Source organism: Balaenoptera borealis (genome assembly GCF_965194805.1).
Source record: "Balaenoptera borealis genome assembly, chromosome: 11".
In the NCBI taxonomy this organism is placed as follows: Eukaryota; Metazoa; Chordata; class Mammalia; order Artiodactyla; family Balaenopteridae; genus Balaenoptera; species Balaenoptera borealis.
The window spans coordinates 14,014,755-14,031,571 of NC_138868.1; the positions used below are offsets into that span (position 1 = coordinate 14,014,755).

Sequence of the window (16,817 nt, forward strand, 5' to 3'; positions counted from 1 at the left end):
CTGTAAAAATCCCAAGTGGCAGAAATAAAAATGATTCTCTCTGTGGTACGGCCAAGCCAGTTCTCTATGAGCAGATGAGTCACAGGCTGGTGGGACCGGGAGAACTACATTTACATCACTTTACATTCCGCTCTTCCCACTCCCCTCTCCACTGCCCTGCTTTGGCTCCTGTCCCTAGGAGCCAATGTCCTGTTATTAGGTCATTGTAACTTCAGCAGCATGTGACAAGAAGCTCGCCCAAGGAAGCTCGGCTAACATTCTCCTTGTGGAGGAAGGTGGTGAGCCGCCCAGGTAGCTGTGGTTCTTATAGGTGAAGCCGATAGCCTCGGGAAGGGGGTGTTTCTTGGTACAGATTCACATGCAGTCTCCCCAACACTCCACACTCTGAGTGGGCATCATTGCCGGCGCGTTTACTGCAATTCCCCTTTGTGCTCAAATATCCCTGTGTCTAAAGGCCCCAGAGTCTGAGCATTTTGTCATAATTACAGGCAGTCGGGAAGAGCAAGCCACATTTGTGTTGGCAGCATTTAGGACGCTGATCCATTCCACAAAGAGGCACATTTGTGAAACCGGATGAAGAAAGACTCTGAAAGGCAGCCTGTTTTTTAAGCTCAAGAAGCATTTTACTAGATTTCCAAGGCCAGCAGCTGTGGCCTCCTCTAGCCTCTTGTGGTGGGTTGAATGATAGCCCCTGAAAAGATATATCCATATCCTAATCTCCAGAACCTGTGAATGATACCTTATTTAGAAAAACAGTCTTTGCAGATGTAGTTAAGGATTTTAAAATAAGGAGATCATCTTGGATTATCCAATTAGACCGTAAATCCGGGGGCAAGTGTCCTTAGAAGAGTGAGGCAGAGGGAGGTAAGTAAGACACAGAGACAGACACACAGAGAAGATGATGTGAAGAAAGAGGCAGAGACTGGAGTAATATGGCTGTCAACCAAGGGATGCCAAAGAAGCTACCAGATTGCCAGCAGCCAACAGCAGTCAGCAGAAGGGCAAGGAAAGATTCTCCCCCAGAGCCTCGGGAGGGAGTGTGGCCCTACCAACACTTTGGTTTTGGATCTTTGACCTCCAGAACCGTAAGAGAAGAAATTTCTGCTGTTTTAAGTCACCAGTTTGCTGTATTTGTTATGGCAGCTCTAGGATGCTAACACACTCAGTCTCTGCCATGGGTGCTCAGTATCACCAAGAGGGAAAAATCGTTGGCAAGCCCTCACATTCCCACTTCCTAGCTGTGTCCTAAAGCAGATCTGCACCTCTCTAAGTCTCTTTCCTCGTTTGTAAACTGGGAAGGATAAGTCCAACTGGACAGGGTTGTTATGAGGCTGAGGTGACCAAATGCTGAGCAGCATGACTGCAATTCCACAGATACTCCACAAACTTCCCCCGACCCCCTTTGTCCAGCCTCACCTCAGGCACAGAGCTCCCATTCTGAGGTTGAGCTGCACAGTTTCTATACCTTCTCCCAGGTCTCAGACTCATCAGTGAGATTCAGGATAGTGCCTGGCCCTGCCTTCTTGACACATTCTCAGATCAACATCTCAAACCTAAACTGTCCAAAGTGAAGTCTGGGGACTTCCCTGTCGGTCCAGTGGTTAGGACTCTGTCCTTTCACTGCTGAGGGCCCAGGTTCAATCCCTGGTCGGGGAACTAAGATCCCACAAGCCCTGTGGTACGGCAAAAAAAAAAAAAAAAAAAAAAAAGACAAAGTGAAGTCTGATCTTCCCCTCTTCTCCTGCCTCTTTCCCATTTCCCCCATCCCGGTAAATGACCTGTCTATGTAGGTACTCAAGCTGAAAACCAGGGAGTCATTTTTACTTTGTTTTAATCTATTTTTATTTTTCAACTTCTCATTTTGAAATAGTTTCAGACTTACAAAGAGTTGCAAAAAGGTTACAAAGAATTTTTGTTTTAATGTTTATTTATTTTGGCTGCGCTGGGTCTTAGTGGCGGCACGCAGGATCTTTAGTGGCAATATGTGGACTTCTTAGCTGTGGCATGCATGCAGGATCTAGTTCCCCGACCAGGGATTGAACCCTGAGCCCCCTGCATTGGGAACGCGGAGTCTTACCCACTGGACCACCAGGGAAGTCCGAACAAAGAATTTAAACATACTCTTCCCTAATTCCCCAAATGTTACATCATACAGAATCACAGTACAATGATCAAGGTGAGGAAATGAACAGGAATGACACTATTACCTAAAGAACAAACTTTATTCAAATTTTGTCAAGTGCCCCACTAATGTCCTACTCTGAGTCCTCCAAACTCATGGGAGGGAGTCTTTTTTTTTAATATTTATTTTATTTATCTATTTATTTATTTAGGCTGCACCAGGTCTTAGTGGCGGCACACGGGATCTTTGTCACGGCACACAGGATCTTTAGTTGCGGCATGCGGGATCTTTTAGTTGTGGCATGCAGGCTTCTTAGTTGCGGCATGCATGTGGGATCTAGTTCCCCGACCAGGGATCAAACCCCGGCCCCCGGCATTGGGAGCTTGGAGTCTTATCCACTGGACAACCAGGGAAGTCCCTAGAGGGTGTCATTTTGAAATGTCTCTCCCCACTACCATCCACACTTGAATAAATTGTACCGATTCTCTCCCCCGGATACTTCAGTCCATGCACTGAGCACCTCCACGGCTACCACCTAGAACAGGTCCCTATCATCTTGCACCTGATGACTACAGCAATCTCCTAATTGGTCTTCCTCTAATCCAGGAGTCGGCATAGTTTTTGTGTAAAGGGCTTGATAGTAGATATTTTAGGCTTTGCAGGCATGCAATCACCATTGCAACTACTCAGCTCTGCCACTGCAGTGCCAAAGCAGCCGTAGACAATTTGTAAGCAAGTGAGCGTGGCTGTGTGCTAATAAAACTTTATTGAAAATTTTAATTTCAATAAATAATTGAAATTATTGACACTGAAATTTGAATTCCTTAAAACCTTCACATAACACGTAGAGTATTCTTCTTCCTTTGATTCTTTTCAACCATTTAATGATGTAAAAACCATTCTTAGGGCTTCCCTGGTGGCACAGTGGTTAAGAATCCGCCTGCCAATGCAGGGGACACGGGTTCGAGCACTGGTCTGGGAAGATCCCACATGCTGTGGAGCAACTAAGCCCGTGCGCCACAACTGCTGAGCCTGCGAACCACAACTACTGAAGCCCGCACATCTAGATCCCATGCTCTACAGCAAGAGAAGACACAGCAATGAGAAGCCCGTGCACCGCAACAAAGAGTAACCCCCGCTCACCGCAACTAGAGAAATCCCGCACGTAGCAACGAAGACCCAATGTGGCCAAAAATAAATAAATAAAGTAAATAAATTTAAAAAAAAAAAGGATGACTTGTATCCTTCTTTAAAAAAAAATAAATAAATAAAAACCATTCTTAGCCTGTGGGTCATCCAGGCTACAGTTTGCTGATCCCCTGCTCTAATCCATTCCTCATACAACATCCAGAAAGACATTCAGGTCTCTCTTCTGCTCAAATTCTGCACTGAGAATAAAACAAAGCCTGCAGTGTCTGGGTGCTGCCTGCCCCTCTTTACCTCACCCTGGCCCTCTCACCCTCTCACTCACCACGCCCTATCCACTCTACCCTTCTTTCCCAGGTCAAGTTCCCATTTCAGAGACTTTGCACACATCAGTCCTACTGCCTGGAATCCTGCTTTCTAGGTTCCCTCTTTACTTAGCTAACTTCCATTTGTCTTTTGGGACTTTTGGGCCCTTACGGGGTAGAGAAGCTTAAACTTCCTGAGAGAGATCTTCTCTGACCCTCTGCCAATTGAAATTATGTTCCCCTTGTTATTATTCTCTCATAGCACTTATCTTTTTTATTACACTTTAAAACACATATCACAATTTGTAATTATGTACTCAGGCCTTTGACTTTAGTGGGAAACCCCATGGAGTCAGGGACCATGTCTGCTTTGTTTGCACTGGACCAAGCACCCAGCATCGTGTCTTGCATAGTGGGTGTTCCCTGAAAGTCAGCTAAATTAATGGATCCCCCACTAGAACTCCTCTTTCACCAAAAAGGAGGTCCCCAGTGGACTTCAGGGAAGGGCCCCAATGAACCAGGGCAGGCCTCCTGAGCAGAACCCTTGCCTGTGGAGCTGAAACATGGACTATGCAACCGTACCTTCCAAAGAATCTGCCCCGGGCAAATTCCTGACCCTGGAGAAACTTTCTCTACGTCCCGGCTCTGAAACCTGCTACACATTTTCACTCTAATGCCATCTGTCTGCTGTTCTTCCTGTGTTCCAACCCAGAGACAGCCTCCCCCATTGAGGTTAACCCTTCTCAATAACTCAGACAAGTTTTCCCACCTGGGGTTGCCTGAGATCTGAAAAATATAGCTGTGGAATCAGAGTACTTTACTCAGCTGCCCATCTGGAATGCTGGGGCAATGTCCAGAGGCCACAGAGACAAACAGCAGCCTTCGGAGGAGATAAACCTTGCCTGCAGCCCTCTGCCTGCTCTAATCTACACTCTGAAGGGCTGCCAGAGTTATCTTTTAAAAGGATAAATCTGATCTAGTCACTTCCATTCATACTCCTCACTGTCTATAGGATAAAACCCAAACTCCTTAGCCCATCTTGCAAATCACCGTTCAATCCCAACCCATCTTTCCAGCCACATCTTCCATCTGCCTCTACCCCATCCTGAACTCAATGTTCTAGATATTCTAGCCGGGAACTGTCCAATACAGTTGCCACTGGCCACACGTAGCGGATACATTTTTAATTAATTAAAATTTAATTTAATTTAAAATTCAGGGACTTCCCTGGTGGTCCAGTGGGTAAGACTCCATGCTCTCAATGCAGGGGGCCCGGGTTCGATCCCTGGTCGGGGAACTAGATCCCACATGCATGCCGCAGCTAAGAGTCCGCGTGCCGCAACTAAGAAGTCCGCATGCTACAACTAAAGATCACGTATGCCACAACGAAGGTTCTGCGTGCCGGAAGTAAGACCTGGTGCAGCCAAAATAAATAAATAAAATAAATAAAAATAAATTAATAAAATTCAGTTCCTCAGTCACACTAGCCACATTTCAAGTGCTCAATAGCCACACGTGGCTAGTGGCTACCATATTGGATAGCACAGCTATAGAATGTTTTCATTAATGCAGAAAATTCTATTTGGACAGCACCGTTTCAGACAATAAGACCCATCACTATCTCCTAAAACAAAACTCTTTATTTTAATGATATATTTTACACAAAAGTACATTCTCATTGTTAATTTTCAAACATTACAAAACTCTCCCTCACCAATTCTCTCTAGAGAGAATCACCAAAATCAGTTTGGTGTATAGTCTCTGGATATTTTGAGTGTTCTGCTTTTTCTTCAACAGTGTCTCAGAGGTTTTCATATAAGAGCACATCTCTACCTCCCCTGTGCTTTAGTTATATCCAAGAGCATGAATGGACTTTAGGTTATTCAACCATTGCCTTCTTTTTTAAAAAAATTAATTAATTAATTTAATTTTATTCATTTACTTTTGGCTGTGTTGGGTCTTCGTTGTTTCACTCGGGCTTTCTCTAGTTGCCGCGAGCGGGGGCTACTCTTCGTTGGGGTGCGTGGGCTTCTCATTGCAGTGGCTTCTCTTGCTGTGGAGCACGGGCTCTAGGTGCACAGGCTTCAGTAGTTGCGGCTCGTGGGCTCTAGAGCGCAGGCTCAGTAGTTGTGGTGCACGGGCTTAAGTTGCTCCAAGGCATGTGGGATCTTCCCGGACCAGGGATTGAACCTGTGTCCCCTGCACTGGCAGGCGGATTCTTAACCACTGTGCTACCCAGGAAGTCCCTCAACCATTGCCCTCTTGATGGACATTTGTTTCCAGTTTTTCCCTTATTGCAAACAATACTATATGCAAACATCCTTGTACCCTTTTCTGGACTTGTACATGTTTGTCTACGGTAGATACCGAAAAGTGGAATTGCTGGGTCACCAAGTCATATGCGAACACCTCTGGGGCTTGGCACACCCAGGTGCTCCCGCCTAGAATGCCTCTCCACATGACTAACTCCTGCTTATCAAGACCAGTCAAGTGTCATCACCTGGTGAAGAGTGGTCTCTTCTGCTTCTGTTTTCCCAGAGTACTTCCTGTCCATATTGTATCATTGTCATACCCTTAGGACTCTGCCTTATTTATCTTTGTATTCAACATCCAGCATAGGGCTTAGCATAAAGCAAAAATTTAAATGTTTTCTTAACTGGATGAATGAATGAATAAATAAACACATGAAGGTACAGTGGTTAGGACATTCCAGAAACTCAAGGTGAGTGAGTCTGTGAATGTTGTGAACTTGGGCTTTGGACCAACCTGCCACCTGGTGCCCCGGGCCAAGCTACTTCTGGGTTTCTGTCTATCCAGTTCTCTGACCTTGGGCATCTCATCTTGAACTCTGTTCAAGTTGGGTACCTCACTGATGGAGCCGTGTGAGTGTGTAGGGGCTCTGGCCGCAGAGCACAGAAATCTGAGCACCGGGGCAGCACTAGCATGGGGTTGGCTTTCCAAGGTCAGCTCTGTCTCCTTTCACCCTTGAAACAGCTCAGTATGCTCGGGTTTGTTTTTTTTTCCTCTCTCCCTACAGTACCTTAGGGGCAATTAAATTAAGATCAGCGGCAACATTTGTGCTCTCTGCCTCCAGATCTGAACCCAAGGGAAGCCAGATGTTTTCCACTCCGCATTCCCTTCTCCTTGTGGTCTGATGAATAGCCCTGTGTTTTGAGTCTCTCTGTGGCCTGGCTTCCCTAGATCCCAGAGCCTGGCTTGCAGTCTTTATTTTTAATAGGGTTTTAATAGGTGGCTCCTGTAATTAATTTCATTCTTGTGTTTTCACACTTTCTCACCAGGTGCCTAAAGCCCCCAGGCACTTGGTGGGATGTTAACTGATTTTGAATAATACAAAACAGTATGGCTGTCATTAGATATTACCTCAGCTCCTCTCATTTGCAGTCGTTTTATAATCATTAATTGGCTGGGGCACATGCCCGTTTGGGAGGTCAGCCCAGTCACCTGTCATGTTTCATAGAGGTAGAAACAGAGATATGGAGAAAAGGGACTTGTCCAAGCCCCAACAGAGAGTGGGTGTTGAAACTTGTTTCAGAAGCTGCACCCTGAGAGCGCCAAGGCCAGGATCCACTACTCTGTTACGATTGGCCAAACGCGGCTTGTCTCGGGTGCCCCACAGGCGGTTTCACCCTCCCACAAGGACTGCGGAGCGAGTCAGCCCTCAGCGGCTAAAATTACCACCTGAAATTACCCGCCATTCTCTTCAGGGCCCCTTTCCATCTTACGAGCGGATTTATCTGCACAAAGAACGCGTCCGTGATTACTCCCGGATTTAGAAACTACATAGTTTTGCTATTTTTAAAGCCGCCGTTTACAAATCCGTGCACACGTACTCGCACTCCTCGGGGAGTGGGGGTGGGATGGGCTTGCGGGGAGTGAGGACGAAGAGTACGTGCTGGAAAGAGAACAGCGTGGCTCTTGGCTTCCCAGAGCGCCGCGCGGTCCCCTGGGGGCGCACTCCTCGGAGCGCGCGGCGGGGTTCGCAACCGCCAGCTATGTGCGCGGTCTAGACCCTCTGAGTGCCCCCGGCGTCGGACCGCGCAGACCTGCGCTCCCTCCCGCCTGCCAGGCGGAGGGCAAGACCGCCTGGTCACCGGGCCCAGGAGGGAGAGGGAGGGGCGGGGAGACCGAGCAGGTGGCGATTAGCTCAGCCTCAGAACATTCTTGGACCGCTCCAGTGGATATAAATAACCGATGGACAGGCTCCGAAAAATCCCGGGGTGGGGGGCAAGGGGGTGAGGAAGAGGGATTTATTAAGGGGCAGGGGAGTGGCATCGTGGCGATCTGCAAAGATCTACTAACAAAGGGGGTGGAGGGGCGAAGGGATTTAAGAATGAATCGTGGTACAAAATCTGGGAATAAGAACACGGAGGGGGAGGAGCTCGTGCCGTTCTGCCCCACCTCCACTACTTGTCTGCCCAGTCCTCAGAATGGGCCCTTGGATTGGAAAGGAGGGCTGTGCAAGGAAAGGGCACGGCTTTAGAGTCCCGACCCTGCCCGACTACAGATACTGTGCAAGCTACTAAAGGTCACTGAGCCTCAGTTTTTGCATCTATACAATGGGACTCCTAATGCTTACAAGGGGATGGTTGTGAGCCTCGTGGGAGTTAAGAAAGGTGTGCTTAGCAAAAAGAGTAAGGCAGGGTAGCCCCCAGGCCTCCCTCCAAAGGGAGCCAGTGCAGGCCCGATCCCTTCGCGTTTCCACCGGTCTCCCAGGCTCTGCGGAGGCCGGGGAGGGGCAAAGCCGAAATCTGACTCCCTATAGCCACGCGGTGCCACCCTGGGGAGTCGGCCCTGGCGCTTCTCAGGCGGGAGCCGAGACCCCACGACCCGCGCCCAGGGAAGCGCCGGTCGCTGCTATGCCGGCAGCCCCTGCCCCGGCCGCTGGCCGGTGGGGTTGCGGCCGCAGCAGCGAGGAGAGGGCGGGGCCGGGGGCTGGGCTTCCCGGGGGAGGGCCCGTCGCGCACCGGGAGGCGGCGGACCCGGCCCGGGAGCGGCAGGACTTGGGCCGGAGCGTGGCCGGACCCCCACCCGCCGAGGCGCCCAGGGAGGACGAGGTGAGTGCTGCCCGGGCGGGGCGGGGAGGCGGCGGCGGGAGCCGCGGCTCGAGTACGCCCTCTCCTCCTCCCGCTCCTGAAGTTTGCAATGGCAGTGACTCCCTCCCCGGGAGCCCCCGGCCACCGCGCTCTGCGGGAGGACAGCAAGAGCTGCCGCCGAGCCGAAGGGGTGTATTATCTGCGGCGCCGCGCACCGGGCGGGGACCTGACGGGGAGAGGGAGGCGTCGGGGCTGGCGGGCCACACCATCTCCTGGGGCCTCTAAAAGGCCCCAATCCGCCCTGGGACCCCAGTAGGGGCCTTACTCCCCAGCGACCCCTCGCCCTTAGCAAAGGGCCCCAATTCCTGGGGCCGCAACCCCGGGCAACTATCCGTAATTCAAGGCCGCACCGGCCAAGGCTGGGTGCGCCCCCTCCCCTCAGCGATGACCGGCTGGCCCCACCCCCGCCGAGACCAAGTTCAACAAGTTTGCCCAAGAAGTCCTAGCTAGAGCCTCCATGGCTAGGCCTGGCCCGGCCGCTCCACGTGGGCTCCATGGGCTCCGGGTCGTGCAGCGCCGGGCCCGCAAGAGGGCCAGGTCGAAGGGAGCCGTCCTTAAGGGTTGAGGTTAGAGACGGCAGACCCTGGCCTCCGAGGTTTGGTGTGAGCGCTCCGGCTTTGGAGCGCGTCATCAGGGAGCAGGCACCTCAGGCGGCAGGTCGGGTTTCCAAAAGCGCCCCTTTGTTATGCCCCTCCCTGGCCCTGCCTCCTCTTCTTTCCCCGCGCCACCTCCTCCCCCAGCCTCCCGGGCCTCTCTGGCTGCTGGTTCCAGTCGCTCTTGCCCAAGTACCCCTCTCTGGACCAGTCGACCGGCCCCTTCTGTGCCTTCAAATCCTCGGGCTGCGGACGGATCGGGAGGGGCAGCTGGGAGAAGAGGTCCTGAGGCCAAGCCTGTGCCTCAGGACAGAGGATGGGCAGGGCAGGGCAGCAATGCTCCCTCCCAGGGGCATGTCCCCGGCTCCTGGAAAGGGTGGGGGCTGGTCTGGTTGGGGGTACATACCAGCCTCAGGTAAGGGAGTGGGTTCTTCCCTGAACTCCAAGACTCCCTACCTTGGCTTAGCAAGCTGTGAGAAGACCCTGCCAAGCCCCAGAGGACTTGCCCCAGCCCAGTAGGTGCTGGCTCCCTGAGCTGGGAAGGTTCATTATCTGCTTTCTGAGCGCTTGCCTGTGGCGGAACGTGTTCTGGAGACCAATCTGGGTCTCTGCTGGGGTCAGGAGGCACAGGGTGCTGGCCCTTCTCCGCAGGGGCCAAGGCACAAGGCCCACCCCTGCTGCTAGGTCCCGTGGGGCAGTGGGGCCTGGCTGTGCCTGGGGCTTGGGCTTGTGTTTGCTCTGGGAGGCCGAAGGGAGCAGTGCCAGCCCTGCACACACAGCTTGCTCTGTTCTGGGGCCAGAGAGAGGGAACGGGTGGGGGGCAGCTCTCCCGGGAGCCAGGAGCACAGAGGCTGGAGCAGGCAGGGGGCCCAGGCCCCTGGATGCCTGACTGACACAGCTCTGAGGCCCTGGGATTTACAGCTGCAGCTCGGTTTCTGTCCATCTGGTTGGCAAGTCCTTTCTGGGTAAGTGGGACAGCCTCAAGAGGAAGCAAGGGGAAGTGCTGAGGACCCTGGTGGGGCCAGCTGCCCTGCTCCTCTCCTGCTCCGGGCCCAGGCACCTCCACTGTAGGCCTGAGCTCTCCCTCCTGTTAGCTGAGTGGTGGAAGCCCATGCTTTCTCAAAGCTGCTCTAGCCAGTGGGTTTCCTGGTCTTCAGGTGGATGTCATTTGTTTTTTCATTCAGCTACTAACTAACTCCAGTGCCTGCAGAAACACAAACTGGACCCTCAGGAAGTCTCTGCCAGTGACTGGGGACAGATCCTGTCCTGTAGTCACGACCCAGTGGGATATAAAGGGGTGAGAGAGGAGTGGGAGCTGGGGATGGAGGAATGGGCAGGGGGCTGGAGAAGGCGCCTCACTCTGAGTTTTGAAGGAAGGGGAGGGATTTATCAGTTTGGGGGGTGCTGTGATAGAGCCCTGCTTTGGGAGCAACAAGCACACCATCCTCCTGGGTCTGGCGGTGTCCCTTGGGCTTGCTCAGAAGAGGAAGTGATTTCCTTCTAGGGGTTTGAATTGATGCTGGGGACAGCTGAGACCCTGCCCAGAGACAGGAGGGGAGTGGCTGCATGCCACTGTGTCCTCTAGCCCCTGGGGGTGGTGGCTCTGGGGTTGGAATCTGCCTTGTCCTCCTCCGCAGTTCTGGAGCACACTGTCATAAGTGGCTGATCACCTGTCTGACACCCCGTGCTGCCCCATACTCTGGGCTTTTTGAGGGTGGGGCTGAGTTACTCATTATCCACGGAGCCCTTTGGGACCTCATAGTGGGTGCTGTGGAGCAGGATGAGTGTCCCTTGTGACTGCCGGGCCCCTCACATTTCTTGTTCATTGCCTGGTTTGAGTCTTGTACCAGCCCTGGCACAGAAGCAGACCAGGAGGCGGAATTTCCATCTTAGGAGGGAGCTGAAGCCCCTTAAGAGAGGACAGTATAATGCACTTGCTCAAGCTTCATGGCCAAGATAAGACTCAGGCCTCTTGGCTCCCAGTCTGCTCTTCCCAGCACGGGGAGCTACCGCAGTGTGGCTGGGCACCCTCTGACCTGGCCTGGTCTGGTAAAGGGTCGCCTTGTTCAAGGAGAGGCCACAGAGCCCTGGCTTGGGCAGGCGTCCTCTTGTCTCATCTGCGGTTGGGGCAGTGAGAGGCTCTCTGCCCACTACCCACCCCCGCCGGCCATGTAATCCCCAGCTGGACCATGTGACCCGACTAGCATTCTCCTGGTTGGAATCTGGCGCTTCTGACAGCAGTTGCTATATCGGGGGAGCTGGGCACCGCCCTGGACACTGTCAGCTCCACCCTCACCCCCTGCTTTGCTCTTGTTAGCTCCAAGGCAGAATCACAGTGGCAGCTTTGAGAGTTGGATACACCCAGGTCCCTGAAGTGAGCTCTAGGCCCCAGGTACATGGAGTGAGGTGGTGGGGAGGGCAGACCAGGGTGAGAGGAGAAGCTTTGAAACTTCCATCTTTGCCCCCACCCTGGGCCCTCCTGGGGACTTCCAGACCCCTGCCTGCTAAGTCCTGGCTTTTAACAGTTCCTTGGGTAGTGGGGATGGCAGTGGGGGGCAAAAGCCAGGGATAGGAGAGGGTCTTTTCCTATCCCCAAAAGTGTGTGTCTGGCTTCCCTGCTTACCCCTCTGCCCTCTACAGCTCTAACCGCCACCATTCCGTGCTGCGGGGACACCATGGCTCCAGAGGAAGATGCTGGAGGGGAGGCCCTAGAGGGCAGTTTCTGGGAGGTGAGCAGCTGGGTCCCAGGTTTGGGGGTGGCACGGAAATGCTCACCCCTCTCTGGGCCCAGTCATCTGTCCAAGGGAGGAGCCTAGCTGTCAGCCCCGGCCCTTGACGGGGGCTTCTCCCTGGTGACACCATCCTTCTCGTATCCTCCCCAGGCCGGCAACTACAGGCGGACGGTGCAGCGGGTGGAGGATGGGCATCGGCTGTGTGGGGACCTGGTCAGCTGCTTCCAGGAGCGCGCCCGCATCGAGAAGGCCTATGCCCAGCAGCTGGCCGAATGGGCCCGCAAGTGGAGGGGCTCCGTGGAGAAGGGTGAGCCTGTGCTTGGGCCTCACTGCGAGAAGAGGGCTGCCGAGGGTGGGGTGACCAGGCAAGGCAGCTTCTTTTTGCACCTCTCGTGGAAAAGTTCGAGGCCTCCACGTCTGCCTTCCCTTTAAAGCGAGACGATCCTCCTGGTTATTCTTACAGCTGTGCTGTTAGAGTTCCCAAAGTACCGTCATGAGTCATTTTGATATTTCTAACAACCCTATAATGGAGATGGTCTTCTTCTACCCATTTTTCAGAGGAGAATGTGGCAGTTCAGAGAGGCTAAGTGACTTGCCTGAAGTCACACAGCTAAGAAGAACTAAAGCTTGAGCCCAGGCCTTCTGACTCAGGAGCTTGAGCTCTTTCCATCCAAACAAGCTGCCTTCCTTGGGGACGGACATTAGTTCTTCCCTCTGAGGCAATAGAGTATAGTGGATTATACCACAGACCTGGGTTTGAATTTCAGCTCCAATTGTAGCCGTAATGCTTTGGGCAATTAATTTCACTTCTCTGGGCTGCCTTTTTGCTTGTTCCATGTTGTTTGTGACACTGTCTTCACAATGGTGGATGAGACAAGGATCAGGTGAGATCTCGTCTGTCCAGGTACAGATTAGGTATTCAGTGAGCAGCAGCTGACATTATGTGTTGTTCATCTTTGCACTTCTGCTCCATGTCTGGCACCCAGAGCAGCACCCGACGAGAGGGGGTGGGCTCACTGCAAGGGGCATCCCTGGCCCAGCCCAAGCCCCTTCCCTCCCTGCAGGCCCTCAGTACGGCACGCTGGAGAAGGCCTGGCATGCCTTCTTCACTGCGGCCGAGCGGCTGAGCGCCCTGCACCTGGAGGTGCGGGAGAAGCTGCAGGGCCAGGACAGCGAGCGGGTGCGCGCCTGGCAGCGGGGGGCCTTCCACCGGCCTGTGCTGGGCGGCTTCCGCGAGAGCCGGGCTGCCGAGGACGGCTTCCGCAAGGCCCAGAAGCCCTGGCTGAAGAGGCTGAAGGAGGTGAGCCTGGGCGGGATGGGCAGCAGAGGCACACGCCTTCCTGGGTCGGCCTGGGGCTAGAGGGGGCCAGAGCGTGGCATGCAGAGTCCAGAGTGGTCCCTGTGTGTGTGCCAGGTCGAGGCTTCCAAGAAGAGCTACCACGCGGCCCGGAAGGAGGAGAAGACAGCCCAGACTCGGGAGAGCCACGCGAAGGCAGACAGCGCCGTCTCCCAGGAGCAGCTGCGGAAGCTGCAGGAGCGGGTGGAACGCTGCTCCAAGGAGTCCGAGAAGGTACTGGCTGAGGGACTGGGCCGGCCCAGGTCAGGGCTTCCTGAGTGCCTTTTCCCGTCCCCAGCAGTTGTATTGCTCTCATCCTCACCTGCCACCTTCTCTCCAGATTATCAGTTAAGGGAGGAACCTGAGAAAGATGATGCTTTACTCAGGAGAGAAATGGTGTGGTTTCGGGCACTGGGATAATCTTCGCAGTTGCGGAGAACTTCCCAGCTCCTTTCCTTTCACAGTGTCCCACCTGGGACAAGTTCTCACGTTGTCTACCCTGCAGAGCGCCCTTCCTCCAGCTCTGCACATCGACATCCTCCCTGTCCTCTGAGGTGCGGCTCAGTTTCCACCTCTTCCGGGAAGCCTCTTCTGATTTCTCCCACTGCTCCCCGTAGGTTGACCTCATCTCACTCTCCACCAGACTCTTAAAGCTGCCGTGCCTGAATGTCACACCCCTTGTTAGGCTCCTGGGGTTCCTCGAGGGCAGGAGCCAGGTTTTGGGACCCTGGTGCCTAGCCCACAGCAGGTGCTCAGTAAATACTAGCAGTACAAGGTCTTGTCCTCACCAGACCCCCTCCTCTCCCACCCAGATGAAAACCCAGTACGAGCAGACACTGGTGGAGCTGCATCGTTACACCCCACGCTACATGGAGGACATGGAGCAGGCCTTCGAGACCTGCCAGGCTGCCGAGCGCCAGCGGCTTCTCTTCTTCAAGGATATGCTGCTCACCTTACACCAGCACCTTGACCTCTCCAGCAGTGAGAGGTACGGCCTGCAGGGTGGGCATGGAGATCTGGGTGATGCTGGGTCTCCTCCATCTCCCCTGGGCTCTGGCTGGGCCGAATGAGATCGGGGTGTGCAGAGGCCCAGGGCTTCCCAGCCTGAGGGTTGTGCCTGGGGCACAGGTTCCACGAACTCCACCGAGACCTGCATCAGGGCATCGAGGCAGCCAGCGACAGGGAGGATCTGCGGTGGTGGCGCAGCACCCACGGGCCGGGCATGGCCATGAACTGGCCCCAGTTTGAGGTACGTGTTCCAGGCAGGCTGGGGCTGGGAGGTGGGGTGGGCTCCCACTGGGCTCAGCCTGGACCTCAGGAGGGAGGCTGGGGCTTGGGATGAAGGAGGTCAAGGTGGTCTGGGTGGTCCTGGCGGCCACCAGAGCCTGCAGCCCCGCCTGACCCTGAACGCTGTCCCCACAGGAGTGGTCCTTGGACACACAGAGGACAATCAGCCGGAAGGAGAAGGGTGGCCGGAGCCCTGACGAGGTTACTCTGACCAGCATCGTACCCACAAGAGATGGCGCTGCATCCCCACCCCAGTCCCTGGGGTCCCCAGGGTGAGAGCCAGGATTCGGGCTGTGGGAAGGAAGCAGCTCTGCCCCCTGCTCTGCCCTCCTTCCTCTGTCCCTTCCCTTCATTCCCGTCACACCTGAAGTGGGTTGAAAATCGGTTCCAGGTACCTTAGGACATGCTTATGAGTTGTAATGATGCCAGTTTTTATGGTGGTTTAGATTTGCCTGGCGTTTCCCGCATTCCCTCTCATCTACTGCTCATGTCAGCTCTGTGCGGCAGGAAGTGTGCCTGAGCTTGCAGGCATTCATGGCCGAGGTCAGGCTAGAATCTTGCAGCTTTTCCCCACCTGCCTCTCCCTGGGTTCCTCCAGGAGGTGAGCCCTTGGCCCTGAGTCCTAGGCTCTCTGCTCATGTTCCTTGTGCCCTGAGACTGCCCCTTTGTCCTTCCCTCTCTAGCAGCGGGCAGGATGAGGAGTGGTCAGATGAGGAGAACCCCCGGAAGGTTGCTACTGGGGTCCGGGTGCGGGCACTCTATGACTACGCGGGCCAGGAAGCTGATGAGCTGAGCTTCCGAGCAGGTACCCTGGAACTCCTTTCTTGATCCTTTCCAGACTTCAGCCCCTCCACCCCTTTCCCCTGCCCCTTTACTAGCCTGAGCAGGATTGTGGAAAAGGGAAGCCAGACATCCACTTATCAAGGGCCAGTTCTCTGACTCTTAAGGCTGCTCTGGGTCCAGCCCCCAGGAGTCAGAGTGTCCGCTTGGAGTCCTCATCTGCCTCTCAAAGTCATCAGCTGGGGCCTGACTGCTGCACTCAGGGTGGGGGGTGGAGTGGCTGACTTTGACCTCCCTCTGCCTGAGCCAGGTCTCTTCTAGCTGGGTTCTCCGACTACCCCCTCCCCCTCAGTCCTTGACCCAATTGCAGGAATGGGGCTGGGCCAGGACAATTGCCAGTGACCAATTCCCCTTCTCGCAGGGGAGGAGCTGCTGAAGATGAGCGAGGAGGATGAGCAGGGCTGGTGTCAGGGCCAGCTGCAGAGTGGCAGGATTGGCCTGTACCCTGCCAACTACGTGGAGTGTGTGGGGGCCTGACCTGCCCTGGCAGCCCTTCTGCAACGTTTCTCCACCCTGGGTCAGAGGCCAGCTTGTCTGGACAGCCGGACCTGAGGGCCCTGAACCATCCTGCCCCTGCTGCCCCTCTGTCCCTTGAGGAGGGAGGAAGTCCTGGGACCCAGGGAATGGGAGGGGCCTGTGTCTAAGAAGGGACTGGTAGGGAAGGGCCAACTGAGTCTAGGTTGAGGGGAAGATGGGGAGGTCAGGAGGTGACAGAAGGGCCCAGGGGTGCCTGGGCCTCCCCAAGAGTCCTCCAGTCTCCCCAAGAGTCCTCCAGTCTCCCCAGGAGCTGTGGACGCAGTTCCTGATCTCTGTGTTTTGGGGTTCCTGGGGTTGGCTTGGGGTGAGTGTAGTTCTGGGCTAGCAGCACTCTTTTGTGGCTTGTTCTAGTGTGTATTAAACTTGTCAGAAAAACCAAAACAAAACAGGCTTGTGTGCATCTGTTTCGCTATTCCACCCTTGCCAGGCTGCCGAGGGCATCTGGAGAGAGGCACTGAGGGGAGGTCGTGGGCCTGGACTATATTGGGGGGGCGGGGGTTGGGCGAAGGTCTGCCAGCCTGGTACCTGTTCTGGGACTTCGGGGTGGAAGTCCACCGAAGTAACCTGGGGTGGAAGGGACTCGAGATGAGAGTTGGTGTGAGCCATCCAGGCTTGGTGGAGACTGGGGGCTGAGTTCTGAGCCGGGCGGGAGCCCAGCCCGTTTATCTTCCAGTCCAGGCCGGCGGGACTACGACTGCTTGGTAGGACTGTTAATCATTACTCACCATTCGGGAACTGGCTTGAGCTAGGGCCGTGTGCGGGTCCTCGCAACCCACGCTTCTGTGAGGTGGCTCCACCTTCTGGG

General features: G+C 54.5%; 1 protein-coding gene across 5 annotated transcripts; it reads left to right on the forward strand.

The window, feature by feature from the left end:
• Positions 1-8,405: 8,405 nt before the first annotated feature.
• Positions 8,406-16,398, forward strand: PACSIN3 (protein kinase C and casein kinase substrate in neurons 3). Of its 5 annotated transcripts, XM_082340244.1 has the most exons (11): positions 10,560-10,577; positions 11,598-11,672; positions 11,921-12,009; positions 12,163-12,319; positions 13,077-13,312; positions 13,427-13,582; positions 14,161-14,336; positions 14,477-14,597; positions 14,771-14,907; positions 15,319-15,440; positions 15,837-16,398. In XM_082340244.1, the coding sequence occupies exons 3-11, from the start codon at positions 11,956-11,958 to the stop codon at positions 15,950-15,952; spliced, it is 1,275 nt and encodes a 424-aa protein (XP_082196370.1). In that variant the 5' UTR covers positions 10,560-10,577; positions 11,598-11,672; positions 11,921-11,955; the 3' UTR covers positions 15,953-16,398. The 5 variants fall into 5 exon arrangements, with proteins under 5 accessions (XP_082196373.1, XP_082196374.1, XP_082196371.1 ...); XM_082340248.1 differs by lacking the exons at positions 10,560-10,577; positions 11,598-11,672 and adding an exon at positions 8,434-8,648; XM_082340245.1 differs by lacking the exon at positions 11,598-11,672 and having other exon boundaries at positions 10,465-10,577.
• Positions 16,399-16,817: the final 419 nt, after the last annotated feature.

Coding starts and splice junctions, on each gene's coding strand:
- PACSIN3 (XM_082340248.1), top strand. CDS start 11,956: ATGGCTCCAGAGGAAGATGCTGGAGGGGAGGCCCTAGAGGGCAGTTTC. Junction 13,313..13,426: donor GGCTGAAGAGGCTGAAGGAG/GTGAGCCTGGGC, acceptor TGTGTGTGCCAG/GTCGAGGCTTCCAAGAAGAG. Junction 14,598..14,770: donor TGAACTGGCCCCAGTTTGAG/GTACGTGTTCCA, acceptor CTGTCCCCACAG/GAGTGGTCCTTGGACACACA.